Source organism: Stegostoma tigrinum, chromosome 41, assembly GCF_030684315.1.
Source record: "Stegostoma tigrinum isolate sSteTig4 chromosome 41, sSteTig4.hap1, whole genome shotgun sequence".
In the NCBI taxonomy this organism is placed as follows: domain Eukaryota; kingdom Metazoa; phylum Chordata; class Chondrichthyes; order Orectolobiformes; family Stegostomatidae; genus Stegostoma; species Stegostoma tigrinum.
Genome location: NC_081394.1, coordinates 16,081,866 through 16,109,365, shown reverse-complemented (window position 1 = coordinate 16,109,365; position 27,500 = coordinate 16,081,866). Strand labels below are relative to the sequence as shown.

Below are 27,500 nucleotides of genomic sequence, written 5' to 3'. Positions count from 1 at the left end.
CTATATCTCTCTCACACACCGACTGTCCCTCTGTCTATATCTCTCTCACACACACACCGACTGTCCCTCTCTCTATATCTCTCTCACACACACACACCGACTGTCCCTCTCTCTCTCTCTCTCACACACCGACTGTCCCTCTCTCTATATCTCTCACACACACCGACTGTCCCTCTCTCTATATCTCTCTCACACACCGACTGTCCCTCTCTCTATATCTCTCTCACACACACCGACTGTCCCTCTCTCTATATCTCTCACACACCGACTGTCCCTCTCTCTATATCTCTCACACACACCGACTGTCCCTCTCTCTATATCTCTCTCACAGACCGACTGTCCCTCTCTCTATATCTCTCTCACACACACACACCGACTGTCCCTCTCTCTATATCTCTCTCTCACACACCGACTGTCCCTCTCTCTATATCTCTCACACACCGACTGTCCCTCTCTCTATATCTCTCACACACACCGACTGTCCCTCTCTCTATATCTCTCTCACACACAAAGCCTGTCCCTCTCTCTATATCTCTCTCACACACACACCAACTGAACCCCTAACTTTCACACAAACACACACACTCTCACGAACTGTCCCTCTCTCTCTCACATACACACACACACCCCGACTGTCTCTCTCTCTCACATACAAACACACACACAGACTGTCCCTCTCTCTCTCTCTCACACACACACACACACACACACACACAGACTGTCCCTCTCTCTCTCTCTCACACACACACAGATTGTCTCTCTCTCCCTCTCACACAGACACACACACACACACACACACACACACACACACAGTTTCACATATAGAGTGAGACACTCGGAAAGTCTGTCACACTTGCCTCATCCTCACTGTCACTAGCCACAACCCTGATACTGCCTCCCCCACCCACCCACCCGATGATTCCCACTGTCCCCTCGCCCTGAGCCTGTACCTTCCACACAGTTGGTGGAGAAGAAGGCAATGTTTCTGGTTTCCAGGGGGTTGTCGTTGGTGCAGTCTGGTGATCGGGTCTGAGGCTCTGATTCCCCAGTCAGTGAGGAGTTATCCACCTGTCAGTGGGTCGGGCGGGAGTGAAGGGGGAGGGAGATGGAGGTTGGATGAATTTGAAGGAGAAAGACAGAGAGAGTGAGAGGTGAAGCAAGTTGCAGATCCGATCAATCTGACTCATCTCGAACCAGTCAGAACCAAAGGCCGGACATTTGATCCCACACCTACCTTACAGCCGTGAGCAGAAATGATCCGGAGATCAGCAGGGATCCGGTCACCCCCTTTCACCTCCACCAGGTCTCCAGCAACAACTTCCTCAGCATTAATCTGTGTCTTCTCTCCTTCACGGATCACCATGGCTTGCTGCTCGCCAGGGAGGTGGGGGTGGGGGTGGGGGTGGGGGTATACAGAGGGTGGAGAGTGAATAACCAGACCCTGTACCCACTCTCACTCCCATCTCACCCCGGCCCATCCCCTGACCCTATATCACCCTGTATCTGCCCCATACCCGTCCCCTCGCCCGGTACCCGTCTCCTCGCCCTGCAGCCGTCCCCTCGCCCCGTAGCCGTCCCCTCGCCCCGTACCCGTCCCCGTCCCCTCGCCCGGTAGCCGTCCCCTCGCCCGGTAGCCGTCCCCGTCCCCTCGCCCGGTACCCGTCCCCTCGCCCCGTACCGTCCCCTCGCCCCGTCCCCGTCCCCTCGCCCCGTACCCGTCCCTGTCCCCTCACCCCGTACCGTCCCCTCGCCCCGTCCCCGTCCCCTCGCCCCGTACCCGTCCCTGTCCCCTCGCCCCGTACCGTCCCCTCGCCCCGTCCCTGTCCCCTCACCCCGTACCCGTCCCCTCGCCTCGCCCCCTGTCCCCTCGCCCCGTCCCCGTCCCCTCGCCCCGTCCCCGTCCCCTCGCCCCGTACCCGTCCCCGTCCCCTCGCCCGGTAGCCGTCCCCTCGCCCGGTAGCCGTCCCCGTCCCCTCGCCCGGTACCCGTCCCCTCGCCCCGTACCGTCCCCTCGCCCCGTCCCCGTCCCCGTCCCCTCGCCCCGTACCCGTCCCTGTCCCCTCACCCCGTACCCGTCCCCTCGCCCCGACCCCTCGCCCCATCCCCGTCCCCTCGCCCTGGCCCCGTACCCGTCCCCTCGCCCTGGCCCCGTACCCGTCCCCTTGCCCAGTACCCGTCCCTTCGCCCAGTACCCGTCCCCTCGCCCAGTACCCGTCCCCTCGCCCCGTAGCCGTCCCCTCGCCCCGTAGCCGTCCCCGTCCCCTCGCCCCGTACCCGTCCCCTCTCCCCGTCCCCGTCCCCTCGCCCGGTACCCGTCCCCTCGCCCCGTACCCGTCCCCTCGCCCCGTCCCCGTCCCCTCGCCCGGTACCCGTCCCCTCGCCCGGTACCCGTCCCCTCACCCCGTACCCGTCCCCTCACCCCGTCCCCTCTCCCCGTACCCGTCCCCTCGCCTGGTACACGTCCCCTCGCCAACACCCGTCCCCTCGCCTCCCATCCCCACCCTCACCCAAACTGAATGAGGATCCTTCTGAGTTTACCTGAGGCACCATGTTTTTGAACGACTCCATGATCTTTGAACTTTTAGCCTCTTGGTAATACGAGAAACAGCCGGTGATGATGACCACAGCAGATAGCACAATTCCCAGGTACAACTGCAAAGGAAACACACTCCCTATTGGCTTCAGAGTTAGACCATTGCAGACCTCCCCCAAAGGCTTCAGAGTTAGACCATTCCAGTCCACCCCCAATGGCTTCAGGGTTAGACCACTCCAATACAGCCCTATTTAATGGACTGACCTGGGACACCCCTATTTATTGGAGCTAGAAAGCCCAGATTGTCCCCTTTTACTGGAGTGAGAGGGGATTGCCCTGTCACAGGATGTGGCTACTCGGCCCCTCAAACTTGTCTCAGGTTGAGTGGGCTGGATGGAGTCATTCTGCCATCACTGAAACATATCATCCTTGCAGTGGGGCTTCTGGTGGGACCTTCACCTCCTCAGGAGTCCCCTCCACCGGGAGAATGTAAGGGTGAGAGGGGTAAAGGAAGAGTTGGTGGAGAGGGAGGAGAGGGGACAAGCACCCCTCCCCCGATATGGAAGAGTGTGTGGGATCTGCACCCCTATGTTCTTGACCCTCCCTGATCTCAGCAATGGCAGGAAGGAGCTGCCTTCCCCACACCCACCCACCCACCCTCCCTCCCACCGCTGACCCTTCCTCCGAAATGACCCCCTCAATGGGGTCACTGTGAGGCTGGAGCTGGTCTATGTTCTGGTTGAAGTCGAGTGGCTTCCCCTCTCCTTTGTCTTTATGCAGACACACCCCCCTCCCCTTGTGCCCACTTCACCTCGCGAGCCCCCCTTCCCCTCGCAAACACCCCCCTTGTCACCCCCCCTTCCCCTGGCAACACACCCCCCCCCTCACGTTGTCTCCGGCTGGGCTGTCCTCAGTCGCTGCCTGGATGCCGTATGCCAGGAAACACAGGATGGCCCCGATCCACAGGAGGATGGAGAATCCCCCGAAGAGCTGACGGCAGAATTTGATCCACTCCGGGGTGGTGGGAGGTGGCGTTAGGGCATTCGGCCCATCACGGGCCAGGAACTCCGCTGCCTTGGCATGTGTGAGACCCTGACAGAGAGGGGCAAATGTCAACATGGTCAGGAAGAGATGCAGCACATTGGGCGGGGAGGTGGACATGGAGAGCTGGGGGGGCAAAGAGAGTGAGAGAGACACCGAGAGAGGGAGAGAAAGCCGAAAAGGGATGGCTCAGACGTGGGAGAGAGACAGAGGAAGACAGACAGGGAAACAGAGCAAAGAGAGACACAGAAGTCGGGAGAGGGACAGAGATCCAGGGAAAGAGCGAAAAAGGAAATTGAATATGTGTTGGTCACCTTGATCAGCATCAGAGAGCAGACGTAGCAAGGATGGGGAGAGGGTCAACGAATGGTGCAATGATTGAGAGTTGGAATGGACAGACGATAAGTTGGAAGAATGGAGTTAGGATACAGTTTTAGTGAAGGAATTTTGGAAAGGAACAGGGATGGAGGGATGGAAAGATTATGTAATGGACATGGGCAGGCAGAAAGCTAGATGGAGGGATGGACACAAAGCTGGAGGGGGGAATAGATGGATGAGAATATGTCTGTCCATTTTGCAGACAATGTGACCGAAACGTTCCTCACTAACCTGCACACAGTCCGCATTGTGTTTCCGGCACACCTCTTCCACAGACATCTTGTGTTCAGTCTGACAGGAGACACAGAGAGAGAGATAGAGAGAAGTGGTCAAAAAAAAACACCTAGTCCATGATCATTCCTGTCCTGGAGAAGTGACCCCTGAGTCCCAGGGGATCTGTAAAACTCAGACACAAGCACACTCTGATGCTCAAACTATTCCTTGGGGTGCAGGAAGTCCCAGCCCCAAGCTGTCCCTACCAGCAAGGGCCCACATTCCTAGAGATTTCCATGTGACACAATGCACGTTGGCTCTGGCACCAGATCGGTGACTGTCTCTATTTAGAGCCTCCGTGTGGGATCCACTCGCTCCCCAGCCCTGACCAACAGGAGAGCTTCCTAGAACAGCATAGTCCCAATCATTTTTGGAAAGGGTCAGGGTGAGAAGTTGGAGCATTCCTGAGTATCACTGATCTCCAAACTCTGGCTTATTGTCAAATATAGAACGTAGAACAATACAGCGCAGAACAGGCCCTTCGGCCCTCGATGTTGTGCCGACCTGTGAACTAATCTAAGCCCCTCCCCCTACACTACACTACAGCATCTTAACTTTATTCATTCAGTAGGTGTCACTGGCTGGGCCCCGCATTTCTTGCCTGTCCCTAGTTGCCCCCCTTGAGAAGGTGGTGGTGAGCTGCCTTCTTAAACTGTTGCAGTCCTCCTGCTGTGGGTTGACCCACAATGCTGTTAGGGAGAGAATTCCAGAATTCTGATCCAGCGACACTGAAGGAATGGCAGATGTCGAAGTCAGGATGGTGGGTGGCTCAGAGGGGAATTTGTAGGGACTGATGTTCCCATGTATCTGTTGTCCTTGTCCTTTTAGATGGAAGCTACCATGGGTTTGGAAGGATCTGCCTGTCTGCCTGAGGATCTTTGATGAATTTCTGCAGTGCATCTTGTAGATGGTACACACTGCTGCTACTGTGCATCGGTGGGGGAGGGAGTGGGATGTTTGTGGATGTGGGGCCAACCAAGCAGGACCTGCTTTGTCCTGGATGAAATTGAGCTTCTTGAGTGATGTGGAGCTGTCCCCCCATCCAGGGGAAGTGGGAAATATTCCCTCACACTCCTGACTTGTGCCTTGTAGATGGTGGGACAGGATTCAGTTGGAAAGAGGAAGGTGAGAGTTTATGGGTACGAGGGACAGAGTCTGAGTTTGAGACTTCCCAACCTCTGGGTCTCACACACGGGACGATGTGATTCATCAGAATGCATTCTGCAAAACTATTGATACTGGAACCTTCTGTCGACACAAGCAGATGTTTATTGAAAAGGTCACCAATCCCAGGGAGAAATCAGAAAGTAGTCGGAAAATTCATGAGAGTTTGGATTTGATGAAGGATCTTTCTGACCCTGATCAGAGACAGAGGTAATTTTTCATCACCAGGCAGCTGAAAACTCAACAAGCAAGTGGCAGAGAATTAAAAACATCAGCTCTCTGCAGACAATTGCTGTGAAATACATTGTCCTCAGAGACTGGCTACAGATCACCTAATACAGTCACTATCCTCTCTCACTGATTGGGCCAATGTGCCTTCTCCATCAAACACTCCCAGGACAGGAACGGCACGGGGTTATGTACAGAGGATTGCTCCCTCTACACTATTCCGATCAAATACTCCAAGGGCAGGGACAGCTACAGGGATAGAGACAGAGAAAAGCTTCCTCTACACTGTCCCCACCCAACACTCCCGGGACGGAGACAGCTCAGGCTTGGGTACAGAGAAAATCTCCCTCTAGACTGTCACCACTAAACACTCCCAGGGACAGGCACAGCACAGGGGTTCGCTCAAGGAAGATCAGTGAGTTTTTGACACAATCTTATCATTCAGGTTATTCTTTCCTGTCAGTAATTAATGTAAATGACACTTCATTTAGCAAAATGATATTCAGTAGAGGGTAGGACATGATGTATGTTGTGGAAGGATCACGGGATGTTGGAATATTCTGTGTTTTTGGAAAATATCATTCACTCGGATTCATACACACGGACAATTCCAAATACAGCAGCTCAGAGCAAAGAGTACTCTTCAAATTCCGAGTTGGACAAGGTTGTGTTGCAATAATCTCAAAAGATTCATCCCCAACGTCATGGAAACTGTTGCTAATGTGAACTGCAGCCTCGAGGCTATCAGCAAACACTGCAATGTGAACCAACACTGAGCATCTTTATGTGGGACCTTTCCGAGCTCATTGTTTCAGCACTGTGGCCAGCGCTGAATTCCTCACATGGAGGGGCTGAGGGACTGCAACTGCCTTCCAAGTCAGTCAGGTGAGTGCTGCGCTGTCAGAGGGTCAGTGCTGAAGGAGCGGGCACTGTCGGAGGGTCAGCCCTGAGGGAGCGGGCACTGTCGGAGGGTCAGCCCTGAGGGAGCGGGCACTGTCAGAGGGTCAGCGCTGAGGGAGAGCTGCACTGTCGGAGGGTCCGTGCTGAGGGAGCGCCGCACTGTCAGAGGATCAGTGCTGAGGGAGCGCCGCACTGTCAGAGGATCAGTGCTGAGGGAGTGCTGCACTGTCGGAGGATCAGTGCTGAGGGAGCAGTACACTGTCGGAGGGTCAGTGCTGAGGGAGTGGGCACTGTTAGAGGGTCAGCGCTGAGGGAACGGGCACTGTTGGAAGGTCAGTGCTGAGGGAGCAGGCACTGTCAAAGGGTCAGTGCTGAGGGAGCGGGCAATGTTGGAGGGTCAGTGCTGAGAGAGCGGGCACTGTCGAAGGGTCAGTGCTGAGGGAGCATGACACTATCGGAGGGTCAGTGCTGAGGGAGCGCCGCGCTGTCAGAGGGTCAGTGCTGAGGGAGCGCCACACTGTCAGAGGGTCAGCGCTGAGGGAGAGCCGCACTGTCAGAGGGTCAGTGCTGAGGGAGCGCCGCCCTGTCAGAAGGTCAGCGCTGAGGGAGTGGGCACTGTCGGAGGGTCAGTGCCGAGGGAGTGCCGCACTGTCAGAGGGTCAGTGCCGAGGGAGTGCTGCACTGTCGGAGAGTCTGTGCTGAGGGGGTGCCGCACACAGTGAAATTTCTCCCACTGTGTCTCCTGTCAATGGGTCCTTGCTGCCTATTTGATATGTTTGGATAAAAAGAGGAAAATACTGTCCTCGTTGCTGCTTTAACTGGAACGCACAGGCACACAGGGTTTTGATTTGGGGACAGGAGTACATTGTTGCCAAAAAGACAGCTAGCATGTATACGCTGGGCCAAAAGGCCTTTGTCTGTGTTGGAACACCTCCTCTAATCAGCCTCTGTGATTTTTCACAATCTCTATATCCCCGTTGCTCAGACCCCACCCCTCTCCTGGCATATCGTCACACTCAGTGACCGCCCCCGTCTGAACTTGGCAATCATTCCAAACAGTGTGGAGATCCATCAGACCATAGATTCTCAGCAGTGGAGAAAGAGGCCATTCAGCCCATTGTGACTACACTGATCCTCCAACGAGCAATCTGCCATATCCCGTAACTCTGCATTTCCCCATGGCTAACCCACCCAGCCAGCACAGCCCTGAACACCACGGGATAATTTAGCATGGCCAATCCACTCACCCTAAACCTGTGCATCTTTGGGCTGTGGGAGGAAACCCACGCAGACACGGGGAGAATGCGCAAACTCCACACAGACAGTCGCCCCGATTGGGGGGTGGGGGGAGGGGGAGTCAAACTTGGGTCCCCAAGTGTATCCTCTCACTCACCAGTGCCACTTCCTTCTTCAGGTCATCCATGTCGCGTTTTTGGTTTTTGCCCTTCTTTGGCGAGATGCTGTCATCCTTGTCTCCCTGTGTGGTGGCCACACGGTAACTGTCGGACCGCCCGTACTGTGAGGAGGAGCAGAGACAGGCCCCGAGGCGGGGAGGTTAACAAGATAGACCATGTGTCCCCCCCCCACCACCACCCCAACCCACCACTAAAACCTCAAAAACCTTCAGCCACAAAGTCTCAGATCCACTTTCCTCTCCATAACCCTCCAACTGATTCAGAATCTCTGTATCTCCTCTGCATTGAACTAGCATCCCACCCATACACTTCACTCTGGGATTCCAGATTGACCATCCCTCTAGACAGAAACAATTCTTTCTCATCTCTGTTTTACCTCTGTCACCCCTCATCCTAAAACTAAGGCCAATCTTGCCCCCAAGGAGGGGGGATCCTCTCTAACTCCACTTTGTCAATCCCCTTTAACATCTTTTCTCCCTCAATTAGATCTCCTCTAAACCCCAGAGAGTGAAGGACTAGACCACTCAAACGCTGTTCATATGGCAAACCCCTCATCTCCGGAATCAATTGAGGAGTACCTCCTCTGAACTGCCTTCAGTAAAACTGCAATAACCCTTAAATAAGTGACCCTGATCTCTGCTTTGCTACCCCTTAAAAGGGCAGCCAACAAACAGGAGAGCAGTCAACCTGAGCCTGTGACCCATTTGCCTTAGATTCCACCCCAGGAGATGTGGATCATGGCCAGTATCCCTCCATCCCTTGGGATCTGCTGACACCATCAGCCCTCAAAAACTGAGGAGGTGTTTATGGTGTACAGTCCCTGAGTGCTGTTGACCCGTTCACCGAACTAGGAAGTTACCGAGTCTGAAGGGTTCAAGTTATGAGGAAAGGCTGGATAGGCTGGCACTTTATTCCCCTGGAGTGCCACAGGCTGAGGGGTGGCCTCACAGAGTGTTATAAAACCACGAGGGGCATGGATAACCTGAATAACCAAGGCCTTTGTCCCAGGGCAGTGGGGGGAGTCCAAAACTAAAGGACATCGATTTATGATGAGAGGGAAAATATTTAAATGGGACGTGAGGGGCGACCTTTTCACACAGAGGGTGGTGCGTGTATGGAATGAGCTGCCAGAGGAAGTGGTGGAGGCTGGTACAATTACAACATTTAAAAGGTGTCTGGATAATGCATGAATAAGAAGGGTTTAGAGGGATATGGGTCAAATGCTGGCAAATGGGACCAGATTTATTTAGAATATCTGCTCAGCATGGATGAGATGGACTGAAGGGCCTGTTTCAGCTCCAGGACTCTCTAACAGTTATCACCAAGCCACCAAGTACTCAGGATTTTCTGTTATTTTTAGGCAGATGGGGACCGGGAGAGTCTGGGATGAGTTTTCTCCTGATAAGAGTTCATAATAGTTGGGTAGAAGTTACTGGTATCTGGCCGTTAAAGAAAAGGCAAAGCAGGTGAGGATCAGACAATATCAGATCACAAAATGCTAGCATTCCCGTTCAGGGAGGAATGGGGAAAGCAAATGGAATATTGGCCTTTATTTCTAAAAGAATGGAGTAGAAAAGTAAGGAGGTTTCCAAATTTAGCACGGCCAATCCGCCTAACCTGCTCAGCTTTGGACTGTCTGAGGAAGCCAGTGCAAACCCACACAGACACGGGGAGAAAGTGCAAACTCCACGCAGACACGGGGAGAAAGTGCAAACCCACACAGACACGGGGAGAAAGTGCAAACCCACGCAGACATGGGGAGAAAGTGCAAACCCACGCAGACACGGGGAGAAAGTGCAAACCCACACAGACACGGGGAGAAAGTGCAAACCCACGCAGACACGGGGAGAAAGTGCAAACCCACACAGACATGGGGAGAAAGTGCAAACTCCACACAGACACGAGGAGAAAGTGCAAACCCACACAGACATGGGGAGAAAGTGCAAACTCCACACAGACACGGGGAGAAAGTGCAAACCCACCCAGACATGGGGAGAAAGTGCAAACCCACGCAGACATGGGGAGAAAGTGCAAACCCACCCAGACATGGGGAGAAAGTGCAAACCCACACAGACATGGGGAGAAAGTGCAAACCCACACAGACGTGGGGAGAAAGTGCAAACCCACCCAGACACGGGGAGAAAGTGCAAACCCACCCAGACATGGGGAGAAAGTGCAAACCCACACAGACACGGGGAGAAAGTGCAAACTCCACACAGACATGGGGAGAAAGTGCAAACCCACACAGACACGGGGAGAAAGTGCAAACCCACACAGACATGGGGAGAAAGTGCAAACCCACACAGACATGGGGAGAAAGTGCAAACTCCACACAGACATGGGGAGAAAGTGCAAACCCACACAGACATGGGGAGAAAGTGCAAACCCACACAGACAGCTGCCCTAGGGTAGAATTGAACCTGGGTCCCTGGGGCTATGAGGCAGCAGTGCTAACCACTGAGCCACTGTGGGTTGTTAAGTATAGAGTTTTAATCAGGAAGGGAATCAAGGGTTATAGGGAGAAGGCAGCAAAGTGGAATTGAGGATTATCGGATCAGCCACAATCGGAGCAAGCTGGATGGGCTGAATGGCCTACTTCTGCTGCTACACTTCACGGCCTTCAGTCAGGAATTGGTCTTGACAAACTGGATTTGATGGTTTTGTTTTCATAGGGCTGACTGAAGTTGTGGGGAAGGGAATGTGGCTGGATGTTGATTATGTGGACTTCCAAAAACAATTTGATCTGGTTCTGGATGAGCCAGACAACATTGAAATGCAGAGACCTTGAGGGGAGCTGAGTATAGGAGCGGGTCAAACAGAGCATTGCGATGATGGACAGGAGCGAACTCTCACAGGTATCCCACACGGAAAACCAGGAGTGATACCAAGAATTGTTAACAAAACAAGTTGTGGGATGGAGTGGTTCCAAACCCACAGTTCATCAGAGAGACAAAAAGGAGCAAAGTTGTGAGCGTGAAATTACAAATAGAGAGATTGGCAACAAGTGGATTTCAGCATGGATATATACGACATCATGGAGGTGAGATCTTCAAACTATTGATCTGACCCACAGCCAAGTCCAAGTGCACGAATCACAGAAGGGTGCAGGTGGTTTAGCTCATTTGGCTGGATGGTTGTTTTGTAATGCCAACAGTGTGGGTTCAATCTCCATCACTGGTTGATGTTACAGTGAAATACTCTCCTTCTCAACCTCTCCCCTAGCCTGAGGTGTGGTGACCCTCAGATTCAATTACTGACCTGTCATCCCTCCCTAATGAGAGAGCAGCCCTGTGGGTCTATTAGGACTATTGAGTCTGCAGGTACAACAAGCAATTGGGAATGCTAGAAGAATGTGATGGATTCTTGTGAGGGGGAATGGAATGGAACAATATGCTTCAGGAAATATAGGGCATTGTTGAAAATGCTTCTGGACTCAACATACTCACAGAAGGATGTGACAGCAGTTCAGAGAAGGTTTACCAGGCTACTACATGGAATGAATAAGTTGGCTTGTAACATTTCGAATTGAGAACAGGGAGTTTGTTTGAAATATGTACGATCCCGAGAGGGTGGGTCTGGAGTCAATGGGCGAATCTATAACTGTTTTGAAGTAAAGGTTCACTCAAGTTAAAACAGAGAATATGTCTTTCCCTTCTCTCTAAGGATTGGAACTTCCCTTTCTCAGAGATGATGGGTACTTTGAATTCTTTTTAAGGCAAGGCTAGATAGAGTGATAAACAGGGGAGGGGAATATTTATGGGAGTAGACAGAAAATGTAGAGGATTTTAATCAGCTGTGGCCTTAATAAATGGCTCAATGGGCCAAATGGTCTTTTCCTATCAGATCAGATTGTATAACAGCTAGCTATTCTCGGCATCATGCTTCAGAGAAGATAATGTTGGACTGTAAATAAGTGTGTTGTAGATTTTTCGGAATGATACCTGGTCAAAGTGTTACATTACAGGGAGAGGTTACACAAACAGGGATTGTGTTCCTTGGGATTCAGAAGGCTAACAGATGATTTCAAGATCTGCCGGGAACCGGGTAGGGGTCAATAGCTAGTCTGATCCTGTCTTCAAAGGGAGAGGGAAGGGTCTAACAAATTTAAATGCAGACCATTCAGGCAGGACATCGGAGAAGACTTGGACATGCAAAGATTGACAGTCTCCCGCACTGAGCAGCGGATCATGGGTGGGCTGTTCACTTTTGTGCTGAAAGTTCCTAAGTTAATCCAGGCTACAGTTCGCAGGCTGGTCGGGCAGCTGTCAGGAACATTGCCCATGCCCACTACCAATGTTTGTCTGTGGACCAGCACCTCATGGCTCATCACCCGCTACGGCAGATGGTAAAATGTGAATTCTATAAAAAGTCTGTGGTATAAATGGACTTAAAAGCCCAATTGGTTGGGGTAGGGGTCACTCAAGTCCTTAGGAATCTGCCATCCTTACCTGGTTTGGGTCTACACATGACTCCATGCCCACAGATGAGTTCCAGCTGCCCACTGGGCATTAAGAGATGGGCATCAAAGGCTGGACTATTTGGCTCATATCCCTGTAAACCTTTCCTATCCATGTATCCATCCAGATGCCTTTTAAATATTATAACTGTACCAGCCTCCACCACTTCCTCTTGCAGCTTGTTCCATACACGCACCACCCTCTGTGCGAAAGTGTTACCTCTCAGGTCCCTTATTAATCTTTCCCCTCTCACCTTTATGCCCTTCAGTTTTGGAGTCCCCTACCCTGGGGAAAAGACCTTGGCTATGTACCCTCTTCATGCCCCTTAAGATTTTATAAACCGCTATAAGGTCACCCCTCAGCCTCCGATGCTCCAAGGGAAAATAGCCCCAGCCTATTCAGCCCCTCCCTGTAGCTCAAACCCTCCAACCCTGGCTACATCCTTGAAAATCTTTCCTGCAACCTTTCAAGTTTCACAACATCCTTCCTACAGCAAAGAGACCAGAATTGCACACAGTATTCCAGAAGTGGCCCGAACCAATGTCCTGTACAGCCACAACATGACCCTCCCAACTCCTGTACTCAATGCACTGACCAATAAAGGCAAGCGTCCCAAACACCTTCCTCACCACTCTGTCTACCTGCGACTCCACTTTCAAGGAACTATGTACCTGCACTCCAAGGTCTCTTTGTTGGCAACACTCCTCAGGACCTTATCATTAAGTGTGTAAGTCCTGTCTTGATGTGCTTTTCCAAAACACAGCACCTCATATTTATCTAAATTAAACTCCCTCTGCCAATCCTCAGCCCATCTGAGATATCCAAGACGAATGTACCAACAGATCTAGTTCATGAATCACAGAACGTTAGTTTGCAGAAACACCAGGTAATAGGGAGGGAAAAGTTAATTTTCGGATTTGTTGTTAAAGGAGTGGAGTACAGAAATGAGGAGGTTTTGCTGTAACCGTACAAACATGAGTGAGACCACATCTGGGGCACTGCGTCCAGTTCAGATTCCCCTACCTGAGGGATGAAGTTACATCTGAGGCAGTTCACTGTAGGTTCACAAGACAGATTCCATGGATAATGGTGTATGGGTGGCACAGTGGCTCAGTGGTTAGCACTGCTGCCTCACAGCTCCATTGACCTGAGTTTGATTCCACCTTCGGGCGACTGTGTGGAGCTTGCACATTCTCCCTGTGTCTGCATGGGTTTCTTCCCACAGTCCAAAGATGTGCAGGTTTAGGTGGATTGTTCATGCTGAATTTCCCATGGTGCCCAGGGGTGTGTAAATTAGGTGGGTTAGATAGGGAAAGGCCAGGATACAGAGTAGGGCGATCAATCTGGGTGGAATGCTTGTTGGAGAGGTAGTGTGGACTTGGTGGGCCAAATGGCCTGCTTCCACACTCTGTGGGTTCTATAGAATTCAGGTACCTAACTCTTAGAAGTTTGTGTCACACATAGGCAGGGTGACTAAGGAGGTGTTTGGCACATTTGGCTTCATTGCTCTGACCTTTGGAGTTGGGAAGTCACATTGAGGTTGCACAGGGCATTGGTGAGGCCTGTTCTGGAATTGTGTGTGCAGCCATGACATTCCCCATTACGGGAAGGATTAGTAAGCTGGAGAGAGCTCAGAAGAGATGTACCAGGATGTTGCCAGGGATGGAGAGTTTGATTTATAAGGAGAGGCTGTGTTGACTGGGACTTTTTTCACTGGAGTGCAGGAGGTTGAGGGGTGACAAAATCATGAGGGATATAGATAAGTGAATTGCAGGTGTCTTTGCCCTAGGGTGGGGGATTTCAAGACTGGGGGGCACATTTTTAAGGCGAGAGAAGAAAATTTAAAAAGGACATGAGGGGCAATTTTGTTTCAATGTAGAGAGTGGTTCGTGTCTGGAATGAACTTCCAGAGGAAGTGGTGGGTGTGGGTACAGTTACAATGTTTATAAGATATTTGGATAAGGACATGAATCGGAAAGGTTTGGAGGGATATGGGCCAGGAGAGACCAGTTTAGTTTGGGATTACGGTCAGCACAGACTGAAGGGTCTGTTTCTGTGTTGTATGACTCTCTCTCAGTGGAATGCAGCTAATTAAACTAACTAGCATTTTGCAGAGTCCCAGTGGACCAGGTTCCATTCTCATAGAGTTCACAGTCCATATCAGTCAGATTGATAAAGGAAAACAAAAATTGAAAGGCAGTACCCATATGTGCAAATGGAGTGAAGACGATGAGATGAAAATCTTTTTCACAAGGTAAGTAGTTGGGGTCCAGAACGCACTGTGTGCGGGAGCAGGGTGGATTTGAGGCATTCAAGAGAGTTCTTTTGGTTTGAATTGGTGCGCAAAGAACTAAATAATAGAGCCAGTACAGGCATGATGGAGACAATGGCTTCCTCCTGTCCTGTAACAAATATGTAATTTTATTGAGTTCAATTGGGTAGCAGTTTGGTTCCAATTTTAGGGAACCTTCTTGGCTGAAACAGCAGGATTAAGCAGGCCAATCATTAACTGAACCCTTCCCTGTAGCCTAATGTCCCAGAACATCAGGACCCTATCTCATCAAGAAGACTAAAAGTCCTAGTCTCTCCTTCTAACTCAAACTATCCATTCTTGGCAACATCCTGGTAAATCTCGTCTGAATCCCAGTGACCTCAGCTACATTCACAATGGATCAAATTAGCTGCAAAGAAATTCCACAACTGAGGAATGCAAGGAGTGCTAGAGAAAGTTGGTGGAAGGAATCAATTCCCAATGTTATCCCGTCTTTCGTGTTCACCATCTCAGAGTTTGCATTCCCTAGTAAGGAACAATGCAGCCCTGTTGTACTATAGAATGCTGATAACGCAAGACACTAAGCATCTAAGAAAACTAATTTTGTTCTATACTCTCTCAAAGAATTAAGTTGGTTCTTGTTCAACACAGGGAACACCATTCTGTGGTATCTTTAAGAACCAAACTAGGACGTATCCGTAGAGTCACAATTGATCAAAAACTATACCCTCATGTCACTCCTAAAAACAGCTCCTAACCATTAAATATTCCCAACAAATCAAAGCCCTTGCCCCTCCATACACCTAACTGAGCAAGCCATTGCCATCTCTGCCATACTCTTACATTACATCCCTCTCTATTCTGTGCAATCCCATTGGATCAAATGCATTGTCAGTCTATACTCTCGCATTCAGAGATGGAAGGAACTGCAGATGGACCACAGTGGTTCAAGAATGCAGCTCACCCCACCTTCTCAAGGGAGAACATGGGAGGGGGTGGATATAGTCAAATGCAGAATTAGTAACTCCATTCCAGAGTACTGTCATTAAAATGCATATTCAATCAGCCCAAAGCCACTACACAAAACAATGCGAGAGTATAGAGGTAGCAAGGTGAGAGCTGAATGAACACAGCAGGCCAAGGAGCATCAGAGGTGCAGGAGGAACAGTCTGTTCCCGAAACGTCAGTTTTCCTGCTCCTCTGATGCTGCTTGGCCTTCTGTGTTCATCCTGAGGGAGATAACAAGGTGTACAGCTGGATGAACACAGCAGGCCAAGCAGCATCTTAGAAGCAGGAAGGCTGACGTTTCGGGTCTCGACCCTTCTTCAGAGATGGGGGAGAGGAAGGGGGTTCTGAAATAAATAGGGAGTGAGGGGGAGGCGGATTGAAGATGGATAGAGGAAAAGATAGGTGGAGAGGAGACAGACAAGTTAAAGAGGCAGGGGTGGAGCTTGTAGAGGTGAATGTAAGTGGGGAGGTAGGGAGGGGGTAGATCAGTCCAGGGAGGACAGACAGGTCAAGGGGGTGGGATGAGGTTAGTAGGTAGGAGATGGAGATTGAGCTTGAGGTGGAAGGAGGGGATAGGTGAGAGGAAGAACAGGTTAGGAAGGCGCGGATGAGCTGGGCTGGCTTTGGGATGCTGTAGGGGGGAGGGGAGATTTTGAAGCTGGTGAAATCCACATTGATACCATTGGGCTGCAGGGTTCCCAAGCGGAATATGAGTTGCTGTTCCTGCAACATTCGGATAGCATTGTTGTGGCACAGCAGGAGGCCCAGGATGGACATGTCGTTGAAGGAATGGGAGGGTGAGTTGAAATGGTTCACGACTGGGAGGTTGCAGTTGTTTAGTGCGAACCAAGCATAAGTATTCTGCAAAGTGGTTCCCAAGCCTACGTTTGGTTTCCCCCATGTAGAGGAGGCCAAATGAGAACAGTGGATGCAGTATGCCACATTGGCAGATGTGCAGGTGAACATCTGCTTGATGTGTCCTGAGGGAGCTGGCTTTTCCAAGCTGGGACTGACCCTTACACCTCAGCTGGCCACCAGAGATCCCAGACTCCAGCTGGGCAGTTGGGCAGAGCTGACCCTTGACAAACATTAATAAATAACAGGCCAACCAGCTACATTAGCTGGCGCTATCTGTGGAATCTGGCACAATGTGTCTGCAGCATTCCCTACATTCAAACCACAACCAGACATCATGCCTAACATCACATCTCTCTCTATTTGTGTGTGTCTGTCTCTTCTCTCAGTCTCTTTCCCTTTCTCTTTCTCTCTGTCTGTCTGTCTTTCTCTCTCGCTTTCTCTGTCTCTATCTCTCCCTCCCTGTCTCACACTCTCTCTGTCTGTGTCTCTCTATCGTTCCCTTTCTCTTTCTCTATCTCCCCCTTGCTGTCTGCTTCTCTGTCTTTCTGTCTATCTTTCCCTTCATCTCCTCCTGTCTCACTCTCTCTGTCTGTCTGTCTCACTCACTCTCTCTGTCTATCTGTTGCTCTCCTCCCCCCACCTCCTATTCTCTCTCTCTCCCTTTCTCTTTGCCTGCCTTTGTCACTCTCTCTCTGTCACTCACTTTCTCCCTTTCTCTCCCTCCTTTTTTCTCTCTCTGCGTCTCTCTCCCTTTCTCTCTGCCTCTCATTTCCCACTCTCTCCTTTGAGCTCTCTCTCTCTCTGCCTCTCTCTCCTCTCCAAGTGCCAGAAGATATAGTATAGATCAGTCAGCACAGACTCAATGGGCCGAAAGGCTTTTGTGCTGTATGAGTCTATCTCTTGTCTCTCTGATCCTCTCTTTCCTTGTCTCTCTATTTCTCTCTCTCTCTCTCTTTCTCTCTCTGACTCACCCCTACCCCCAATATATCTCTGTCTCTGCTTCTTTCTCCCTTTATCTCTCTCTTTCTCTCTGACTCTTCCCAGCTTCTTTCTCTTTCTTCCTCTTTTTCTGTATCTCACTCTCTCTGTCTTTCTCCTTGTGTCTCTGTTTTCCATTCTCTCCACCTCTCTTAGTGTCACTGTCACTATCTGTCTGCTTCTCTCTTTATCTCTGTCTCACTCATTCCCTCTCTGTCTCTGTCTCTCCCCCTCCTATCTTGCAATCATGCGTACTGAATTTGTATAGTCAGCAGGGAGTTTCTAGAGTGTAAACCCTGTTCCGTTTCCTGCCTGGTTAATAATGAAGGAGGTTGCACTGAATAATGCAGCAACTATCATGTGGTCAGGAAACCGGAGGAAATGGTGTTAATGTCACGTTTTACATTGATCGGTGAGTGATCAGGGAACTGTGAGGTGGAGCAGCTTACTCAGGGAGATTGGAATGTGTACCCCCTCCCACCCCCAGGCTCTGAGCAGACCCCTAACCAGGGACCACAACAGGGACAGTGTCCAGCTCTCAGGAACTGCAGCGCTCTAGCTCCAGGGACATGAGAGGCTACCAGCACTGTCCAGTCTCAGGAACCAGACTGCAGGAAGATCAACCCCAGTGAGAGCGACTGGCTCACAGTGACACCTCTACAATCCCACTGTGTAAGTACCAGTGCCCCCACTGGCTCACAGTGCCCCCCCACTGACTCACAGTGCACCCCCACTGATTCACACTGCCCCCCACTGACTCACAGTGCCCCCCACTGGCTCACAGTGCACCCCCACTGGCTCACAGTGCCCCCCCACTGGCTCACAGTGCCCACCCCCACTGACTAACAGTGCACCCCCACTGATTCACACTGCCCTCCACTGGCTCACAGTGAACCCCCCCCACTGACTCACAGTGCCCCCACACTGATTCACACTGCCCCCCACTGGCTCACAGTGCCCACCCCCACTGACTCACAGTGCACCCCCACTGATTCACACTGCCCCCCACTGGCTCACAGTGACCCCCCCCGCCACTGACACAGAGTGTCTCCCCAATGCACAGTGTCCCCCACTGACTCACAGTGACACCCCCACTGTCACGGTGCTCCCCCACTGACTCTCAGTGCCCCCCGCACTGATACACAGTGCTCCCCCACTGACTCACAGTGCCCCCCCACTGACTCTCAGTGCCCCCCACCCCAGTGATTCACAGTGCCCAAGACACCCACAGTACCCCCCAGTGACTCACAGTGCCCCGCAGTGATGCACAATGCCCCCAGACATCACAGTGGCCCCCTTGTCACCTCCTATTTCCACTCAATTCCCCAACCCAGTTATTCTCACCCAGTTCCCCTCACCCCCATGTTCTATATAGAACATAGAACAAAGTACAGCACAGTACAGGCCTTTCTGCCCATGATGTTGTGCCGTGGAATATTCCTAATCCAAAAATAAAATAACCTAACCTACATTCCCCTCAATTCACTGCTGTCCATGTTCATGTCCAGCAGTCGCTTAAATGTCACTAATGACTCCGCTTCCACGACTACCACTGGCAAACTATTCCATGCGCTCACAACTCTCTGGGTGAAGAACCTCCCTCTGACGTCTCCTCTATACCTTCCTCCTAACACCTTAAAACTATGACCCCTCGTGGCAGTCAATCCTGCCCTGGGGAAAAGTCTCTGGCTATCGACTCTATCCATGCTTCTCATTACCTTGTACACCTCGATCAGGTCACCTCTCTTCCTCCTTCTCTTCAGAGAGAAAAGTCCGAGCTCAGTCAACCTCTCCTCTCACTCAGTCTTCCTCGCCTCCTCATTGTCACTGAATCCCCGTCAACCCCTCATTCCTATTCAATCCCCCTTATCCCATTCTATCATTCATCTGTCAATCATCAGCGCAGGAACAGACCCTTCAGCCCATTCAGTCCATGCTGACCATAATCCCAAACTAACCTAGACCCAGCTGCTTTTGGCCTGGATCCCTCCAAACCTTTCCCTTTCACGTACATATCCAAACATCTTTTAAACATTATAGTTGTACCCACATCCTCTGCTCCCTCAGGAAGTTCATTTCACACACAAACCACCTGCTGTGTTAGAAAAAATTGCTCCGCGAGTCTTTTTTAAAATTATTTTCCTCTCACCTTAAAAATATGGCCCCAGTCTTAAAATCCCTCGCCTTAGGGAAAAGTCCTTGGGCCCTCACCTCCCCTATACTCCTCCTGACTTTATTAACCTCTGTAAGGTTATTCCTCAATCTCCTAAACTCCAGTGAAAAAAGTCCCAGCCTTTCTTTATAACTCAAACCCTCCATGCCTGGCAACATCCTGGGAAATCTCTTCTGAGCCCTCTGCAGCTTAACCATATCCTTCCGATAACAGGGCGCGCAGAACTGCACACAATTTCACTTTTCTGGCTCTTCCCCACAACCTTTGAATCCTTACAGAGATAGTAGGAACTGCCAATGCTGGAGAATCTGAGATAACAAGGTGTGGAGCTGGATGAACACAGCAGGCCAAGCAGCATCAGAGGAAAGATGACGTTTCAGGTTGGGACCTTTCTTCAGAAAGAATGAAGAAGGGTCTAGCCCTGAAAGGTCAAGCTTTCCTGCTCCTCTGATGCTACTTGGCCTGCTGTGTTCATCCAGCTCTACACCTTGTTTCCCTTGAATCCTTTCCTGATTGAAGATCTGAGTGAATTAGCCTTGAGATAGCCTCAACAGCAGTAACTATTTCCCCAGACTCAATCCCCTCAGAATGGGAGGAAGTCACCCTCGTGTCTGACCCTGTCTCCTCCTCACTCACTCCCACCTTTGCCCTTCCCTCTGACCATTGGTGACATGCAGCTGCTTGTATGCCACCTGGGAGGGCTCCCGGCACCTTTCTGCCCAATGCAGGTGCCATACAAATTCAATTTGTTGCTTTTATGCCATGCTGCAGTAGATCAGCCTCGGAGGGTCTGCCCATAGTGAGGGACAGTGATGGGAAGGTCAGCAAAGTGCCAGGGTGAGAGTGAAGGATTGTGTCTGTGTGAGAGAGAGAGAGGGAGCACACACACACACATATACACTCACTCTCAAAACACACACACACACTCACTCTCAAAACACACACACTCACTCTCAAAACACACACACACACTCAAAACACATACACTCACTCTCAACACACACTCAAAACACACACACACTCACTCTCAAAATACCCACACACATACACACACTCTCAAAACACACACTCACAAACACACATACACACTCTCTCAGAACACACTCTCACACACAATGTCTCTCTCTCACACACACACACACACACACTCTCAAAACACACACACGTTCTCTGACTCTCAAAACACACACACACTCTCAAAACACACACACTCATCTCAAAAAGCACATGCACACACACACTCAAAACATACACACACACTCAAAACACACACACACACTCAAAACGCACACACGCACTCTCAAACACACATACACACTCTCTGAAAACACACACTCACACACAATTTCTCTCTCTCACATACACACACGCTCTCAAAACACACACACACAGTCCCAAAACACACACATACTCTCAAAGCACTCACACTCACACACACACTCCCTCTCCCACTCTCTCTTAAAACACACACTCTCAAAACACACACACTCTCAAACACACATACACACTCTCTGAAAACACACACTGTCACACACAATGTCTGTTTCTCTCTCACACACACACACACACACACACACACACACACTCTCAAAAACACATACACACACTCTCTCTCACTCTCAAAACACATACACTCACTCTCAAAACACACACACTCACTCACAAAAGACACACACTCACTCAAAACACACACACACTCTCAAAACACACACTCTCACTCTCAAAACACCCACACACATACTCTCAAAACAAACACTCACAAACACACATACACACACTCTCAAAACACACACACTCTCACCCTCACTCATGCACACACACACACATTCATCTCAAAGCACATGCATGCACACACACACAAACACACGCTCAAAACACACACTCTCACTCTCTGAAAACACACACACACAGAATGTCTCTCACACGCACACACACACTCACAAAACACACACACACTGTCAAAACGCACACACACTTTCTCTCAAAACACCCACACGCATACACACACTCTCAAAACACACACTCACAAACACACATACACACTCTCACACACAATGTCCCTCTCTCAGGCACACACTCAGTCTCAAAACACACACACATACACACACTCTCAAAACACACACACTGTCACACACTTTCTCTGTCTCACACACCCACAAACACACACACACTCACTATCAAAACACATACATACACACACTCTCAAAACACACATACACACTCTCTCTCTCACATGCACACACACACACATTCATCTCAAAGCACATGCATGCACACACACACACACGCACACACACACAAACACACTCTCAAAACACACACACACTCATCTCAAAGAGCACACACAGACACACACTCAAAACACACACACACACTCGAAACACACACACACACACTCAAAACACACATGCACTCTCAAACACACATACACACTCTCTGAAAACACACACACACAATTTCTCTCTCTCATACACACACACACTCTCTGAAAACACACACACAGTCCCAAAACACACACATTCTCACTCTCAAAGCACTCACACTCACACACACACGCCCTCTCCCACTCTCTCTCAAAACACACACACTCTCAAACACACATACACACTCTCTGAAAACACACACTCTCACACACAATGTCTCTCTCTCTCTCTCACACACACACACACTCTCTCAAAAACACACACACACTCTCTCTCTCACTCTCAAAACACATACACTCACTCTCAAAACACACACACTCACTCTCAAAAACACACACTCACTCAAAACACACACACTCTCAAAACACACACTCTCACTCTCAAAACACCCACACACATACTCTCAAAACTTACTCTCACAAACACACATACACACGCTCTCAAAACACACACACTCTCACTCTCTCTCATGCACACACACACATTCATCTCAAAGCACATGCATGCACACACACACACGCACACACTCAAAACACACGCACACTCATCTCAAAGAGCACACGCAGACACACACTCAAAACACACACACACACAAAACACACACACAGTCCCAAAACACACACATACTCACTCTCAAAGCACTCACACTCACACCCACACTCTCCTCTCTCTCAAAACACACACACATACACACACACTCTCTCTCTCTCAAACACACGTACACACTGTCTGAAAACACACACTCTCACACACAATGTCTCTCTCACACACACACTCAAAACACGCACACACACTCTGTCACTCTCAAAACACACATACTCACTCTCAAAACACACACACTGTCAAAACACACACATGCTCACTCTCAAAACATACACATACACTCTCAAAACACACACACACTCAAAACACACACACACACTCACTCTCAAAACACCCACACACATACACACATTCTCAAAACACACACACTCTCTCTCATGCACACACACACACATTCATCTCAAAGCACATGCATGCACACACACACAAACACACTCTCAAAACACACACACACACACTCAAAACATACACACTCAAAACACACACAAACACACACACTCTAAACACACATACACACTCTCTGAAAACACACACTCTCACACACAATTTCTCTCTCACACACACACACTCTCAAAACACGCACACACACACTCTCACTCTCAAAACACACACACACACTCTCAAAACACACACACACTCTCACTCTCAAAACACACACACACATACACACACTCTCAAAACACACACTCACAAACACACATACACACTCTCTCAAAACACACACACTCTCACTCTGTCATGCACACACACACAAACACACTCTCAAAACACACACTCACACACACACTCAAAACATACACTCACAAACACACATACCCAATCTCTGAAAACACACACACACACACACACAATGTGTCTCTCACACGCACAGACACACTCTCAAAACACACACACACACTCTCACTCTCAAAACACACACACACTGTCAAAACACAGACACACTTTCTCTCAAAACACCCACACTCATACACACACTGTCAAAACACACACTCACAAACACACATACACACTCTCACACACAATGTCTCTCTCTCTCACACACACACACTCAGTCTCAAAACACACACTCACAAACATACATACACACTCTCTCAAAACACACACACTCTCACACACTTTCTCTGTCTCACACACCCACAAAACACACACACACACAGACACTCACTGTCAAAACACACACATACACACACTCTCAAAACACACACTCACAAACACACATACACACTCTCTGAAAACACACACTCTCACACACAATGTCTCTCTCTCTCACACACGCACACACACTCTCAAAAACACACACACACTCTCTCTCTCACTCTCAAAACACATACACTCACTCTCAAAACACACACACTCACTCTCAAAAAACACACACTCACTCAAAACATACACACACACTCTCAAAACACCCACACACATACTCTCAAAACAAACACTCACAAACACACATACACACACTCTCAAAACACACACACTCTCACTCTCTCTCATGCACACACACACATTCATCTCAAAGCACATGCATGCACACACACACACACACACTCAAAACACACGCACACTCATCTCAAAGAGCACACACAGACACATACTCAAAACACACACACACACAAAACACACGCACAGTCCCAAAACACACACATACTCACTCTCAAAGCACTCACACTCACACACACACTCTCCTTCTCTCTTTCACAACACACACACACACACTCTCTCTCTCAAACACACGTACACACTCTCTGAAAACACACACTCTCACACACAGTGTCTCTCTCTCACACACACACACTCAAAACACGCACACACATTCTGTCACTCTCAAAACACACACACTCACTCTCAAAACACACACACTGTCAAAACACACACACGCTCACTCTCAAAACACACACACACACTCTCAAAACACACACACACTCAAAACACACACACACACACACACACACACACTCACTCTCAAAACACCCACACACATTCTCAAAACACACACACTCTCTCTCATACACACACACACATTCATCTCAAAGCACATGCATGCACACACACACAAACACACTCTCAAAACACACACACACACTCAAAACACACACAAACACACACACTCTAAACACACATACACACTCTCTGAAAACACACACTCTCACACACAATTTCTCTCACACACACACACACTCTCAAAACACGCACACACACACTCTCACTCTCAAAACACACACACACACTCTCAAAACACACACACACTCTCACTCTCAAAACACACACACACATACACACACTCTCAAAACACACACAAACACACATACACACTCTCTCAAAACACACACACTCTCACTCTCTCTCATGCACACACACACATTTATCTCAATGCACATGCATGCACACACACACAAACACACTCTCAAAACACACACTTACACACACACTCTCAAAACATACACTCACAAACACACATACTCAATCTCTGAAAACATACACACACACAATGTCTCTCTCACACGCACACACACACACACACACTCAAAACACACACACACACTCTCAAAACACACACAACACTCTCAAAACACACATGCACACTCACTCCCAAAACACACACACACTCTCAACACACGCACACTCACTCTCAAAACACACACACGCACTCAAAACACACACACACTCTCAAAATACACACTCACAAACAACATACACACTCTCTGAAAACACACACACACAATGTCTCTCACACACATACACACACACTCACTCACTCTCAAAACACACACGCTCACTCTCAAGACACACACACACTGTCAAAACATAGACACACTTTCTCTCAAAACACCCACACTCATACACATACTTTCAAAACACACACTAACAAACACACATACACAATGTCTCTCTCTCACACACACACACTCTCAGTCTCAAAACACACACACACATACACACGCTCTCAAAACACACACTCACAAACACACATACACGCTCTCTCAAAACACACACTCACACACTTTCTCTGTCTCACACACCCACAAAACACACACACACAGACACTCACTGTCAAAGCACACACATACACACACTGTCAAAACACACACTCACAAACACACATACACACTCTCTCTCTCATGCACACACACACATTCATCTCAAAGCACATGCATGCACACACACACACTCAAAACACACACACACACTCACTCTCAAAGCACTCACTCACACACACACTCACTCTCCCTCTCTCTCAAAAAACACACACACTCCCAAAACACACACACTCAAAACACACACACACTCTCAACACACATACACACTCTCTGAAAATACACACATTCACACACAATGTCTCTCTCTCTCACACACACACACAAAACACGCACATACACACTCACTCTCAAAACACCCACACACATACACACACTCTCAAAACACACACTCACAAACACACATACACACTCCCTTAAAACACACACACACTCTCACTCTCTCACATGCACACACACATTCATCTCAAAGCACATGCATACACACACACAAACACACTCTCAAAACACACACTCAAACACACACTGTCAAAACACACACTCACAAACACATATACACACTCTCTGAAAACACACACACACACAATCTCTCTCTCACACACACGCACACACACACTCTCTCACTCTCAAAACACACACACTCACTCTCAAAACACACACAACACTGTGAAAACACACACATGCTTGCTCTCAAAACACACACACACTCACTCTAAAAATACCCACACACATACACACACTCTCAAAACACACTCACAAACACACATACACACTCTCTCTCATGCACACACACACACATTCATTTCAAAGCACATGCATGCACACACACACACAAACACACTCTCAAAACACACACACACTCTCTCAAACACAAATACACACTCTGAAAACACACACTCTCACACACAATGTCTCTCTCTCTCACACGCTCTCACTCTCAAAACACACACAACACTCTCAAAACACACATGCACACTCACTCTCAAAACACACACTCACTCACTCTCAAAACACACTCACACACAGACTCTCAAACACACATACACACTCTCTGAAAACACACACTCTCACACACAATTTCTCTCTCTCTCACACACACACACACTCAAAACACACACACACACTCTCAAAACACACACACACACTCTCAAAACACACACTCACACACAATTTCTCTCTCACACACACACACTCAAAACACACACTCACTCTCAAAACACCCACACACATACACACACTCTCAAAACATACACACTCTCTGAAAACACACACACACACAATGTCTCTCTCACACGCACACATACACTCTCTCAAAACACACACACACTCAAAACACACACACACTCTCAAAACATACACGCACTCTCAAAACACACACACACATACACACACTCTCAAAACACACATACACACTCTCTCAAAACACGCACTCTCACACACAATGTCTCTCTCTCTCACACGCTCCCACTCTCAGAACACACACACACTCACTCTCAAAACACACACAACACTCTCAAAACACACCTGCACGCTCACTCTCAAAACACACACACACTCTCAACATACGCACACTCACTCTCAAAACACACACACACACTCTGAAAACACACACTCATAAACAACATACACACTCTCTGAAAACACACACACACAATGTCTCTCTCACACACACACACTCTCAAAACACACACACACACACACACACACACACTCACTCACTCTCAAAACACACACACACTGTCAAAACAGACACACTTTCTCTCA

The 27,500-nt window shown here is 49.2% G+C and overlaps 1 protein-coding gene across 2 annotated transcripts in view; it reads right to left on the bottom strand.

Annotated features, from left to right (window-relative positions):
• The window catches only part of LOC125448488 (sodium/potassium-transporting ATPase subunit alpha-3), a 107,611-nt gene that overhangs the window by 32,290 nt on the left and 47,821 nt on the right, over positions 1–27,500 (bottom strand). For both annotated transcript variants that reach the window (XM_059641325.1, XM_059641324.1), the window contains exons 2-7: positions 7,911–8,033; positions 4,184–4,243; positions 3,422–3,625; positions 2,539–2,652; positions 1,235–1,369; positions 951–1,068 (exon numbers count right to left, since the gene is read on the bottom strand). In XM_059641325.1, coding sequence (XP_059497308.1) covers positions 951–1,068; positions 1,235–1,369; positions 2,539–2,652; positions 3,422–3,625; positions 4,184–4,243; positions 7,911–8,033 — 754 coding nt within the window. The remainder of the gene's footprint in view (positions 1–950; positions 1,069–1,234; positions 1,370–2,538; positions 2,653–3,421; positions 3,626–4,183; positions 4,244–7,910; positions 8,034–27,500) is intronic.